Source organism: Euprymna scolopes, chromosome 19 (genome assembly GCF_053919585.1).
Source record: "Euprymna scolopes isolate OS-2025 chromosome 19, ASM5391958v1, whole genome shotgun sequence".
Classification (NCBI taxonomy): Eukaryota; Metazoa; Mollusca; class Cephalopoda; order Sepiida; family Sepiolidae; genus Euprymna; species Euprymna scolopes.
The window spans coordinates 20,340,427-20,355,210 of NC_136500.1; the positions used below are offsets into that span (position 1 = coordinate 20,340,427).

General features: G+C 34.2%; 1 protein-coding gene across 1 annotated transcript in view; it reads right to left on the bottom strand.

Annotated features, from left to right (window-relative positions):
- LOC145303475 (cerebellar degeneration-related protein 2-like) overlaps positions 1-14,416 on the bottom strand; it is a 180,510-nt gene extending 166,094 nt beyond the window's left edge. The window contains exon 1 of the mRNA XM_080144828.1: positions 13,177-14,416. Within this exon, the coding sequence (XP_080000954.1) occupies positions 13,177-13,240 (64 nt within the window). The 5' untranslated portion in view covers positions 13,241-14,416. The remainder of the gene's footprint in view (positions 1-13,176) is intronic.
- Between the last annotated feature and the right edge of the window lie 368 nt (positions 14,417-14,784).

A 14,784-nucleotide genomic window follows, 5' to 3' on the forward strand; every position in this document is an offset into this window, starting at 1 on the left:
CTGATTAAAATATGGCAGCCTTCAAGTCCAATGCAAACAAGTTCTTGTGGAGCCGTCGCTTTAAATAATCGAAATTCTATCCAATCTACACCATTAACGATCACTAAACTACCACCTTACATTCATTAACCTTTATCCTCAAGTGGCCTTCGAGCCTTGATAAGTGGTAACTCCCTTGTAAAAAAAAAAAACAAAAAAAAAAACTGTTCATTGGTCATCCAAATAGATTCATTATTTTTGTGAACAATCCAAAAACTAGAGGAAAAAAAATCTTTAAACGTCATTGCAATCGTTTTGGCAAGTGATCGTTTGATGCATTGCTGTAAAAAACACAACCACGGCAGCAATCGATTCAGACGCATAAAAGCAAGGATGCTCACTACTAACAAAAATTTTGGTTTAGTCAAAATCGAGAGTCTGACATTTTTGGCAAGAACAGGTTTGCTTTTTTTTTTTTTTTTTTTAATTTATTTTAAACCAGACTTTAAAATCAGTTGTTTTTTTTTCTGATCACAATCAGTCCCTGGAGATTCTTATAAAACTTGCTGATTTTCTTTCTTTTTTTTTTTTTTTGCGTGTGTGCATGTGTGTGTGTGTGTGTGCATTTAAGAAGAGAGGTTGCTAAATGTTCTCTCATTGAAAATGGGTTCATTTTCTAAGCCATCTTAATACCAAAACATTCAAGAGTTTGAAGAAAAAAATAACAATTGCAATAAAGTAAAAACTACATAATTATTTGTGCTGTTCTTTCTCAACTGTCAGACGTGTTCAACGACGATGCTAGCTCTATAATGGATTCCAGTACACGAGCCACAAACACGCCTACATGTTGGGCAAGGGAAGTGAAGTGTTGATGCACTTCCAGCTGCAAGCTGATGCAATAATTATAGCAGATACATGATGACTAAAACTCCTGCTAGAGAACCGTTATCACCTGATAATATTTATTAACCATGTGAAGAGTTAATGCGTCTTAAGTCTTGCTTTTCAGTCTTGACTTATATTCACTCGCACAAATATGACAAGTATGCAGACACCTTGTAAAGGGCATTGCCTTATTGTTCAAGATTCTCATGTGATGTTCGAAGCCTCCAATCAAAATACACTTGTTTGTGTGTACAATGCATACACAGATATGGGGTCCTTTTTAGAAGTGGTGACCTTTAAATTGACAACTGTTTTCTTTAATTGTAGATTTGTCAATTCATCACGAAGAGATCGACACACAGAGTTTGCAAATTGCAAGTGATACAATCAATTTACTGAGAGAAACTTTTGATGAACAAATAATTTCATGAAATAGACCTATCAAGTGACCACCTCATTCATGCGATTTAACCCCATTAGATTATTTTTTTTTTTGGGGGGGGGTATATAAAGTCCCATGTTTACCAGATAAACCAGACACACTAGACTAATTGGAGACAACATTCGACATGTCATTACCAAAATCTGAATTTAATGCGGAAAGTTTGTGAAAATTTGACCTCTAGATTACGCCATATATGTGAAAACCATGAGGCCGTATGCCCGAAATTGTATTTAAATTATAAATGCCAAAAGTTAATCTTGGCAATAAACCGGACAATTGTGTAATGAATAATAATGTTTCTGTGATTCATTTAAAAGTTCACCATTTTCAAAAGACAAAAAAACCCCAAAAAACACCCTATATATATATATATATATATATATATATATATATATATATATGATTTTCAGAATGTGAGAGATTATATATAATAAATTCCACAGCCAAACAACATCGCAGCCCACAAGAGCCATGAGAGTCAACGAACTGGAAGTAGTACAAGACTCGAGTTTCGCCCTCATTTGGGCTCATCAGTTAGACACATCCGAACTCAGAATTCGAAACCCGAGCTCTTGCATGCGAGGCAAGCACTCTACCAACTGAGCAAACGCTCCGCACACAAGAATTTCTATTAACCAACACAGATCAAGCAAACCGCACCGTTGTTTGCCTGTGGAATTCATTATATATAATCTCTCACAGTCTGAAAATCCTATCATAAGTTACTCGTTTGGTTAGCATTGCTGGATGGCATCGTCCTTTTGAGTTAAAACTCCTACTTGTGAGACATCGGCTTGGGGTTATTAGCTGGTTAGATGACCGCGTCCCTTGTCGAGACGGAGTAGGTTCATTTCACAGTCTGATTTTGGTGCGGTTTGCTTGATCTGCATTGGTTAATAGAAATTCTTGTGTGCGGGGCATTTGCTCAGTTGGTAGAGTGCTTGCCTCGCGTGCAAGAGGCTCGGATTTTGAATCCTGAGTTCGGATGTGTCTAACTGATGAGCCCAAATGAGAGCGAAACTAGAATCTTGGACTTCCGGTTCGTTGACTCTCATGGCCCTTGCGGGCTGCGATGTTGCTTGGCTGTGGAATTTATTATATATATAAGCACAAATTTAATCTATACAAGCTAATATCAAATATATTATTTAATATCAATATAATATATATCCATCCCAGCACAGGAAAGTTGCCTAATATCAATATAATGTGAGCTGTGGCCTGAAGAAGCTGGACTTTGAATGTTTGCATGAGTAAAAAATTTATAAACACACACACACACACACACACGTACAGTCCTACTTCTTCAAGCCGCAGCTAACATTAAATTGATATTAGTATACTTTCCTGTGTTGGGATGGATATAGATGTATCGATATTAAATAATATATTCGCTATTAGCTTACATAGATCAAATTTTTATTTATACAAACATTTTTTTTGCTTACATATATGCATACATGTTTCAGCTGTGACTTTTATTCTAAGTCCAGCTTCCTCAGCTGTAACATGTATGTTTCACTTTACCTCAATCGAAGTTCTCAGAAATTAAGGGGGGGGGGCACCTTTCCTGGAGCTAACACTTCATCTCTATATGAGATACATAGATATTCAAATATTTCAATTAACGTTCTCCTTTACCTCATAATCACTGATTTAGTAAAATGTTGAGAACATAATTTCCTCTACTCAACTGACCATCAAAATATGTTATAGCATATCTTTTTTGTGGTCTCTTGGTCTTAGTGGATTCTAGGACAAAAAAATGATCTAGTCTGGTGGAGTATCCAGCTTTGTGTTGCTACTTGAGGTAACATTACTTTGAGATAGGGGTTATTTATAATACTTCACATAATGGGGTGCTGGTTTCATTGGACGAGGCTCACGTTTCTTTCCTGCCCGACTCTTCATTATTCTTCCATATAACAGAATCTTATATAATACTTCCTTGGCTTCATATTCCAAATTAAATGGTGACGTACTTAATGCTTATATTAAATGCATGATAAAATTATGTTACAATTTTCCGTCATATCAGTTTTGTCCAGTCATGTTAATGTCATTGCTTGTTGTTATTATAAAGTTTGTCAGAGAAAGATCAGAGCTGGCTCTGTTTCACTTTACCTCAATCAAAGTTCTCAGAAATCAAGGGGTGGGACACCCTTTCCTGAAGCTAACACTTCATCTCTATATGAGATACATAGATATTCGAATATTTCAATTAACGTTCTCCTTTACCTCATAATCACTGATTTAGTAAAAAGTTGACAGCATAATTTTCCTCTACTCAATTGACCATTAAAATATGTTATAGCATATCTTTTTTATGGTCTAATCTGGTGAAGTATCCAGTTTAGTGTTGTTACTTGAGGTAAAATCACTTGGAAAAGCCAGTGTAGGTTATCCATACCAAGGAGATCTTATTTGGGCTGCGAATGCGATGTTATTGTGACTATTTAGTCGGAGTTCACTTTAAGGGAAAACATTCTGCTGTCAGGTTGTCTTGGCAAACCCGTGTACACATATCTTAGACACTCGAGGATATCATGTAAATTTATACCAAACTACATCTATACTTATAACTGAACACCATCTTTATAACATTTTAGCTTTATTAGTTAACCATTAATGACCCAACAAACATCCAATAAAATGTACAGAAAATAGATAAAAACAATAAATTACTGCACTGATACAAAAAAATAAAATAAAACTTGTGTACAGCTAATATTTCATTTTTATTTATCGAAGAGACATCATTTGTGCGTGGTGAGCTAGTTGAGGATATAGACATGTTAAATAAATGGATAAGACTTCTTTTTATTTTACAAAATGAAGACATAGCAGAGATGCAGAGTTTAGTAAAGTCTAAAAAGAGTTGTTAGTTTAATAACTGCAGAAGAAAAATATTTTGAGCTCGAAAGAAAATACAAATTATGTTAGATGGTAGTCAAGTTATGAGCAAGAAGAAATATACTCCCACATGAGGAAAAGGTAAACAAATTTCACTAAATGTGAAAATAATACTAAAAAAAAATGCAGATATGTTTTAGTTTTATTCTTAGAAAGAAAAACAATATTTCTAATCAATAATTAGAATAAGAAAACTTACATGCAGCTAATATTTTTGTGTTTTTATTTAAGAAATAGACTTATTTATTTGTGTGCATTGTCTGTGGTAATCTCTTGAAATCTGAGGGAGACAAATATCGTTTTTGCAACAGTGTTCACTTGAATTAGGTTGAGAGGACTTCTCTGACCTGCACAACATCTCGATCAATGGCAACTCATGCACGGCACCCATATGCAAGTTTGTGAAAGATATTCCACCGTTAGAGACTGACTAGTTGTGGACCAGAGAGCTTAACCAATGATGGATGTTGTTTATGTCCTCAGCAGCCCACTGATTCACACGCACCATCGAGGCAGAGAGGATCATGGTGCAAATTAATCCCCCTCTCTGTGGTGTAGTCGCAGGCATGCTGGTTGATTTTTCATCAGCCAGAAAAAACTTGTAGCGCAAAGTTTGTTTTTTTATAAAAATATTACTTTATTATTTTTCTCATGAACGTGTGACAAACTAGAAACGGAGAGGGTGGGCAGAAGTGGGGGGGGGAATAGTGAGCTCGTCTAATGTTGCTTTCTCCTGCTGACTGTCTGCTTTCTGTCTCTCAGTTTCCCTTCTGGGATATATATATATATATATATATATATATATATATATATATATATGTGTGCGACCATTTCTCTGACAGGTGTTCTAACACTGGCAGCTGTGAGGGTCAAGTACTTGACTTTTCACTGCCAGTGACATCAGTTTTGACAGCTTCACCCCAAATCATTTAGTGCGGTTTGGCTATCGACTGTCATGTGTGTGTGTGTGTGTGCGTGCATGTGTACACAGCTTCAACATGCGACATCTATAGGCAATGAACTGGGTGCTATACCCATTAAAAAGATCTGTGCAACAAGGAATACAAATATGTTGTGAATCAAAAATAACAGGAAATTCTATATGATCAATATTGACCAACATTATATACAGCATAGTGATATTTTCAATTGAAAGACAATGTGGAGTTAGAAGTCTTCCATTGACTGTTCCAGGAAGATGTCAGTGATTAAGTGGTTAACGGCATGGACTGACAAGCTGGAAGTGCCAAATTCGAATCCAGTTTGTCCCACAGACACACTTTCACTGAGGGATGTTCACAATTTTCATGTGGTCCCTATCGTAAGAATTCTAATTGGAAAGATATCAAGGAAATAAATGCCAACAACAATTATCTGATTCATACAAAATTAATGAATGATACTCAACAACAATAACAACAACATGTCCTTTATTTTATTTTTATAAGTTTATCCAATATTATTTCCCCAGTCTGCCCTACTAGTTAATCCATAGTTGGCTTCATAGTTTTTTCAGTGTATAATGAGAAAAGTGATTCTGGACAAGTATATGGTGTGACATCATTATCACTGCCTGGACACGTTCTTGTGTTTCTTGCCAAAAGTCAAAAGTGTACAAGTATATCCATGCACCTCTTGAAACATGGTTCATCCATATTCATTTCGTTGCACCAGGGCCAATTAGTCAGGGATTTACTTATCTCCTGACCTGCATAGACTGTTTCACACCGTGGCCTAAATGATATTTCGGCTGAATCTGTAGCACGAGCACTTATATCAGGTTGGGTATCACATAACGGAATTCGCACATTACCACTGATCATGGCAGATATTTTGAATCCCAGGAACCATCCATGATTTTAGGGATCGAATGTATTTACACAATGAGCTATCACCCAGCTTTCAACAGAATGGTAGAATGTTTCCATAGCTAATTAAAAGCCGCATTACTTGATTATCTTGACTAACAGCGATGGAGTGAATATATGCCTGTTGTCCTCCTTGGCTCTTGTGCAGCTATCAAAGAGGACCTAGGATACTCTCCAGTCGAACTTGTCTATGGAGTACCTCTAACGTTGCCAGATCAGATGTTGACCCCGATAGATTTAACGGCAACTGATACAGCTTTGTATACAGACAGACTGAATGCTTATTTTAGTAAACTCCCACCCATGCAGCCTAAGGAACAGACCATCAAACCACCCAAAAGACATTTCCACATGTGCACACGTTTTTCTGAGAAAGGACATTGTTAACTTCACCTTATGGTGCTTTCATGAATTGACAAATTTTTCACCTTATACATTAGTGACAAGAAATAGATTTTCTATTGACAGGATGAAGAGAAACACTCTTGACTCTAAAAACACAAGAAACATACATTCCCCTACATAGGCAGCATCAAAATACTCATACATCAGAAGTGAATACACCACCAAAAAACAATTACCACCACACATCGTGGTCGATGAGTACATTGGCCAAAAAACTATGTAAGACTATATATATATATATATATATATATATATATATATATATAAAATGAACTTTTCTGAGTCTTGGTACTCTTTTGTACAAGTTCTGCTTGTTTTTTTTTTTTCCAAAAAAGAAATTCAGAGGAGATACATATTACCCCCAAAATATAAACATTTTCCTCTATATTTTTCACTGAAAAACATTTCTTCTTCATCAGTAAGGAACAAAATTTTTCACTGAAAAGTAAGAATATTTTTTGATATGTAAAAAAAAAAAAAAAAAAAAAAAAAAAAAAAAAAGCATTATAAACTGAATTGACATTTTCATTTGGTATTTGTTTTTTTTGGAGTTTTTTTTTTTTTACTACTGCTGTTTTTTTTTTTTTTTTTCTGCTTAAGCAGGGGTGATGTAGCAGTCACATGTAAAGTAAAGATCTGCTTTCACTTTTTTGTTTTGTTGTCTATATTTAAAAATGGGTTCTCATGGTCCGTTTGCCTCCGTGTTTCTAACCTTGGTTTTGTCTTAGAAAATTTTAATCATGTGATTATGGTGTCAAATGAGAAAAAATAACGCATCATACAAGCACTTGTTATGGAGTCTGAAATTTGAATACAAATATTTCTTATTCTTCAATTTTTAATAAATTAACAATCATTTAAAATTAAGATCAATTTGCACTTTAATTTCAACTCAACACTAGCTTTTAAAATGACCAGTTTTGGAGGTTTTCTAGTCTGATGAAAACACGTTTAGAACAGGAAAAGAAAAATAATTTTCTTGATATTAAGGCCTTTATTATCTAATGTAATCCTTACTGTTTTCACTGGTCGCCATGTTAGTTTGCGCAATGCACGCTTTTAAAGTGTTATGTAATTATTTTAAAAATTCCCGTTTTATATAAAAAAAATAAAAAATAAAAAATAACTATGAATTCATGTGTAATTACTTAAAAATACTATTTTGCTTTATTTCACAATTTGGAATGAATTCACGTAATACAATTTCTTCATATCTCAGAAACTATTTGTTTTCTGGAATTTTAAACGTTATTTTCGTTTTCAGCACCCTCGAAAACCTACCGCAGTAATTTTAAAGCGTTTTTTTGAGGTGAAAAAACAAACAACTAAAAAAACAAAAACAAATGAAAAATAAAAACAAATAAAAAGATAACAAAAACAAATAAAAAACAAAAAAGGAAAAAGAAATAAAACAAAAACAAATAAAAAATAAAAACAAATAAACACAAATAAAAAGAAAACCCAAAACAAATAAAAATTTTAAAAAAAAGCTGTTTCGTTTCATTTCAATTACAATAAAAAACACAAAAAAAAAAAAAAAAAAAAAAAAAACCCCGGTAAATATAGGGATACGGCTGCAACAGAACACCGACCACTCTAATTTGTTTTTTTGTTTTTTTTAGGCGTAATTGAGGTCGCTAACAACGAATCTGAGAATCAAACCCGTCGCAAATTTACCGTTTGCATGGTATTAACCCCTGAACCCAGTGACTATTTCCCCCCAATGTAAACGGTAAAACCTAAAAATGTTAAATGGTGTTCTAATCGGTAAATGTCGGCGCGTTACTTACGAAAAAACGTTTAATTAAACTGCAGAAGCACCTTTTTCTGTTTACATCGTTTCATATTTTCATTTCCTGTTCGATTTTTTGCTGTCTTAATTTGAATTCGAGACAAACTATTTCCTTGGGCCGAAATCACACACATGGTAAGGAATAGGTCAACATTTATTCATCTTTATAAACAAAGTCGAGAAAACGGCTAAGGAAAAACGATAATGACTATTGACTCAAGTTTATAGCCCCGTCCTTTAATACCTACAAAATTATAAACATGGGTTATCGTTCATCCTTAGCTAGCCTTCGGTCCTTTGGGGCCGGGGCAACAAGTGTCAAGCAAAAACCAGCACAGACCTTGGTCAATGTAGGGGCAACCCTTCATACCAATTATCACTATCCAGCTCCCCTACTCCCCGGGGAGTTGGTCCCCATTTCCCCTTCACTCCTCACTTAAAAAATCGGCCTTGTGCCTAATTTGCTCGGTGGGGGAGCAAATAAACACCCTTAGCTAGACTCTTTATCGGTTCTCGACTATATTTTTTCTATCTCTTGTAGTTATTGTTTTTAATAGTATTTTTATTTTCTTGCTAAAACATCGTATAAATAAAAGAAAAGGTAAGAAATGTATTCGCACTTTGAAAACATGCTTAGGAAGGAAGTTATGAAACAAGCTTCTATTTTTTTATTTTTTTTTTTATTTATAAAGACCCGGAATCCACTCAAGAATAAATGTTAATGTGTGTAGTGTAATCATCGAGGCCGAAGCGTAGTAATCGTGGAAATTTCGTATAATTAGATTATTTATGAGGACGGTTCAATAAGAACCTGTTTACATTTGATTTAAAGACGACAATATTGTAGTCAGCTGGAAAGCAGACCAGCGGAGCAGAGTTTCACAGGCAGGCAGTTCTAGTAAAGAAGCTTTGTTTATGGAATCCATGTTTAGGTTTAGGCCTAGATAGAGAGTGGGGTAATTTATTGACAGTGATTTTAGCTAGAAACGTGTTTTTTGTGCAAGATTAGCGAGGGGAGATCATAGATTAACGCTCAGTCGAACAGTTGCCATGAAAATAATGATAGACACTGGCAGCCCTGATCGCATAGGATAGAATTTACTGCAAAGTTCTTGGCTAAGAGTTTGGCTTTGTTTAATGCTGATGAGATTACCTCAGGTAACATCTCTTCTGTAGGAAAAAGTTGCAGGAAAGAGAAAACTTATTAGATTACGAAGTCAGTTTTGAACTCTGTCAAGGCAGGATAGGACACTCAGAGAAGCTCTTGCCCAGATATGGCAACAATACTCCATCCTAGAACGTACTTGGTTCTTATACAGGTAGAGAATTGCATCAGCAATGAGATATCTACTGGAGCAGTAGAATGATCCAACCATTTTTCCAGCAGCCTTGGCAACAGATTTGATGTACGTGTTCTATTTCAGATCAGGAGTGAAGGTCATACCAAGAAACTTGTTTAAACATGAAATGCCCTCAAGGTGAGAGCTGTTCCTTACAATAGGGGCCAGATGTAGGTCAGAGCATTGATGATGCAAAGAGAGGATCTTGGTTTAAGATGCATTAAAATTAACCAGTCACTTTTCCCCCCGATTGCACCACATGCCTAAGATCAAAGGAGAGAGAATCAGTGAGATCTTGGCCATTTCCGGCCTTTGAAGTGTTGCCATAGATGGTAGCACCATCTACATAAATGTCTACAAATGATCTAAGAATGTGATTTGGGAGATCGTTGAAAATCAAACCCTGAGGAACGTCAGCATTGATACTTGCTAATCTTTTTAGTGTTTTTATTTAATGTAAAATGTTTATTCGGCTAAAAAAACAGTGTTCACTGATGTATTTGCAAAATACAAATGGCGGCAGACTGTGTTGAACACGTTAAGTTTGGGAAAATGAGTTAAAAATAAAAAACTATACAAAACACCGTTAGGAACTCACTCAATATATGTTAGTGTGACATAGTCGGACATAAATTCGTAGGGTTTTTAATAGTATTTTGTTTTGTTTTTATTTTTAACTCATTTTCTCTAACTTAACGTGTTCAACACAGTCTGCCGCCATTTGTATTTTTCAAATACATTGGTGAACACTGTTTTTCGAGCCGAATAAGCATTTTACATTAAATAAAAACACTAAAAAATTAGCCACTTAGGTAGAAAAGTAACTTATCTTGCCCTTGATAACATTTGTTACATATTTTTTCTTGTTTACAACTTTTTCGAATCTGTATAGTAATACAAACCCAAACATGTTTTGTGAGAAATTCCATATACAACCGCCTTTTTTAGGCCGGCCATACAGCTCTAGTAGCCGGTCTGTGATTGGTTTAAATTTGAATGTGTCAGGTGATTTGACTTGGCGCCTTTTTTGTATTCATGCGTTTATTTTTCAGTCCAAGAAAAACACGGGAACGAGATAGACACAAACTACAGCGGTTCTCTCTCTAGGGAGCCAGGACAATTCCTGTATGGACACCAAACAGTCGGTGAACGAAGGACACTTCTCTACAAGCAGAGACAATTTATATTGCTGAACCTATTCAAATCAAGGAGGACATTCTAAAACTGTTCGGCATGTTATTATCCAAATATTGGATCTTATCTCATTTCCTCTTGAGTCCCAAGGAGCTAGACGTCATCATGTTCTCCATGATCATCATGGATCCTTCCAAAGGAACAACTAACATTCCAACAATAGGAATTCAAACTAAAGGCTCCATGCGTATGGGGAGCAAATCGGGCCACCATTTTGCAAAGGGACTATACCAGAACCGAAGAACTTTCATTGCTGTTATTTGTGAATAAATTTTGAGTTTAAAGGTATGGCTTTTGTTTGTGCAATTCATTTGCTTCTGCAGGGAGGAAATTGCGTGTAAGAAAGAAATTTCTTTCAGTTTGTCACTTCAGACCTAGGTTAATGAAATTTTTTAAAGTGTTTTTTTTTTCTGCTGAAAAAATAGACAAGTACTATAGTTAAACAAAGAAAATCAAAATGTACGATTTTACTAACTGTATTGAACATAAGGTTGATTTTTGACCTCGACACTTCGAGTTGTTTCCCTTTATTTATTTCATTGGATTTCACCATGCCTGACGCTTTGTCGTAAAATTTTATTTTCTTGAATAAAAAAAAGTACTTGAGCGGTTTACTGTATTTATTTGCTTCCCCACCGAAGCAAATTAGGCACAAGGCCGTTTTTAATGTGGGGTAAAACCAGTTTACGTAATTTTTAGAATATGACATCCTCGTTCTGTAACGAGTACGTATTTTCTGTATTGTCCCAACACCCCCCTCCCCGCTCGCGCCCCCAATGTAAACAGTAAAATCTTCGAAAAATGTTAAATGGTGTTCTAATTGGTAAATGTCGGTGCGTTACTTACGGAAAAAACGGTTAACTAAACTACAGAAGCACCTATTAAGCCACATCCCTCCCACAAAAAAAAAAGGAACGAAAAACAAAAATGTTTGGTGCTGTTTTTGTAAACCGCATTAAAACTACGTGAGACAAAAAAAGAGGCCCCCAAATTTGTTGTACTTTTCTTTAATTGTAAGTCATTAAAAAATGTCAGTCCGTAATTTTTTGATGTGAGAAGGCAGTTTGCTAGGTGAAGCAAGCCGTCGTTTATGCTGCAGCGCGCGTGCGTAGCGTAAACCGAAGCTGCAAAATGGTGGAAAGTAGTTCGTGGGTTCAGGGGTTAATACCATGCAAACCGTAAACTTGCCCCAAGTTTGACTATCAGATTCGTTGTCAGCGACCTCAATTACCTAGAAAAACAAATTAGAGTGGTCGGTGTTCTGTTGTCTGTTGTTCATTGTTGCCATAAGCACCAATCTGAATAAGCACCACAATCGATACAATACTTAGTGTAGTGTAGATTGACCTCCCCCTACTAAAAAAATAGATATTTTCATTCATATTTTATGTTACGTAAATTATCTAGAGTAAAATTGATTTTGAATCAATAATCATTACGTTAAATATTTTCTCTATAGTTGAAATTATGGATGCTGTAAGATATAAAACTGAACAATAAAAATGGTTTCATTTAAAAGGCGTACTTAATGTCAGTTGACTTATCTTTACGAATACGGTTTCCATTTCACTTCTGGTTGCTCCTTTTTTTTGTTTGTTTTGGTACTCATGCAGAGAGTGACCCGTTCTGAAATAACGTTATTTAAAAAGCCATTCTTAACATGGGGAGGGTGTTTTGTACCTATTCTGTACTTTAACCTTACAATTGAATAAAAAAAAATCATAAAACTTTAATTAAACGTGGAAATTCGATTTTAAAAATAGCGCGGATCCGGATCACTCTGCATTAACACCGTTTTTTTTAAATTAATATTTTACGCTCTGGCTTGTTAAATTGTTAGTGGAGAGTACAGAAGAGGTAAAGGAAGCCCCCCCCCCTTATGTTAAGGGATTTTCTAAATAATCTAAATAATAACGTTATTAGAATAAAACCATTCTTAACATGGGAGGGCAACCGGAATTGAAGTGGAAGCAGTAATCGCAAAGATAACCGCCAGCTGAAATTAAAATACGTGCGATGCGAATTTTACAAAGATAATTCTTGTACTTGAATTATGAAATATGTATCGATTAAAAATTAAATGCTTGATTTCTAAATCAAATGATTGATAATTCCGCACTTATCCAAAATGCGGACAGTGCTGAAATAATTATAACGGAATAATTTTGGAAACCCATTCTTGTCATCGGGAGGGGAGGCGTTTTGTGTTTCTTTTAACAAAAATACCGTAAAAAAATAAAAAATAAATAAATAATAATAATAATAATAAATAAATGAATTTAATCTGAAAATCCTGTTTTTAAAAAATAGCACGATCTGTATTCTCTGCATAAATATCGATAATTTACTCACCATCTTCATAAGAATGCTCATCGCCTTCCAATTCTTCGGACTTTCCTCGGGATAAAAATTCCATATTTTTAAAGTAAAGAAATCCGTAACAAGATGGTAAAAATTAAAAAATCTGGAAATATTTATATGTAAAATTTTATATATCTACAAAATAAGTTCTGTTGAAATTGTAATTTTTTTAAAAATGGAACAAAATGTCCATCATTCAGAAGTTTTAATTTATAAACAAATGTGCGTTCGTTCATTTCATTTAGACAAGGGAAGGAGAGATCATTCCGTTTGCGTTTAATATATTTTCATCATAATTTTCTTTGGTATATAATGCATTATTAGTGGTAGCAATCGTAGTAGTACGTCTTGCGGATAAATCACACGATATTTTATTCTTTGCTTTCTTTTTATATGAAATCAAAGTAATAAATTGCCGGTATTATAAACAACAGGTGTGAGAGAAATATGGCGATATGCTGTGCGAATTAATTGCTGTAAGCTGGTCAGATGAACTGATTTAAATCCAGTTTGTTCGTAAATTTTATTTATTCATTTATTTATAACGTGTAAAATAATTCAATTACTGTTTGCAATTAATCCCCTGGATTGGGTTGGATTAAAAATAAAATCTTTAACTTTTAAAAACGAAGAACGTAAATATCAAACAACAATTATTTTATCAAACAATTGAGGCTGCAACTTTACGCACACAGACAACAAACGCTTAAAAAAAAAAAAATGTAGATAAAATTTGTTAAGTGAGATAAATACTTTTGCTTGTTTATTTCCTAGTAATAATATTTATCAATCTAAAAATAAACAAATGATATTAATTTGTGTTGTTAAAAAAACATGTTTTTATTATTTTCTTGTTGAAGGTCGTTTTTAGTTTGTTTGTTGTTGTTTTTTTTTTTGTACTTTTTAAAAAATTTTGATTTGAGAGACGATCTCTGGAAAATTTTGTTTAAAATTTTTTTTTTTTTTTTTTTTTTTTTTAGTTAATGCAAATATACAAATTCTTGGGAATCAGTTGTAATTGTTAAAAACGTTTCGTTTTGCTAACAGAGCGGATGATAAATATTAACGTGTTGCTTGTTGTTCAACAAGCACTGGCGATAGAAGCTGTAATAGTAGTAGCGCACCGAAGGAAACATCTCCATCTCTTAAAAAGTCGTGTTGGTTTTTAACGCGTGGAGGAAGAAGAAGAAAACGTTGCGACATGTGAAGAGAAATCTAGTCGGTTTCATTCAAGGAGGGAGGAGGTGTCACATGATAGCAAATGCTGCATTTTCATTGGTCCGTGTTTAAAGCTGGCCACAAAACAGCTGAAAATTCAGCGGGAAATAAGTCAACCCAGAATTTTTGTTTTTAATAAATAAAAAAAATTATTTAAAATATAAAAAAAAATAGTTAATAAATAAAAATAGTTAATAAAATAAATAAATAAATAAATCGTAAACGTGTATATCTTCGCCTTATTTTATTTTATTGGCAAATGTGTATTTCAGCGGCGTAAATTATTTGACAGACAAAAATTTATAAAAATTATTTATTTTTTATATAAAACACATTATTAGCCCCTAGGGCTGAAATAAAAACCGAAAAAATTTAATTTTT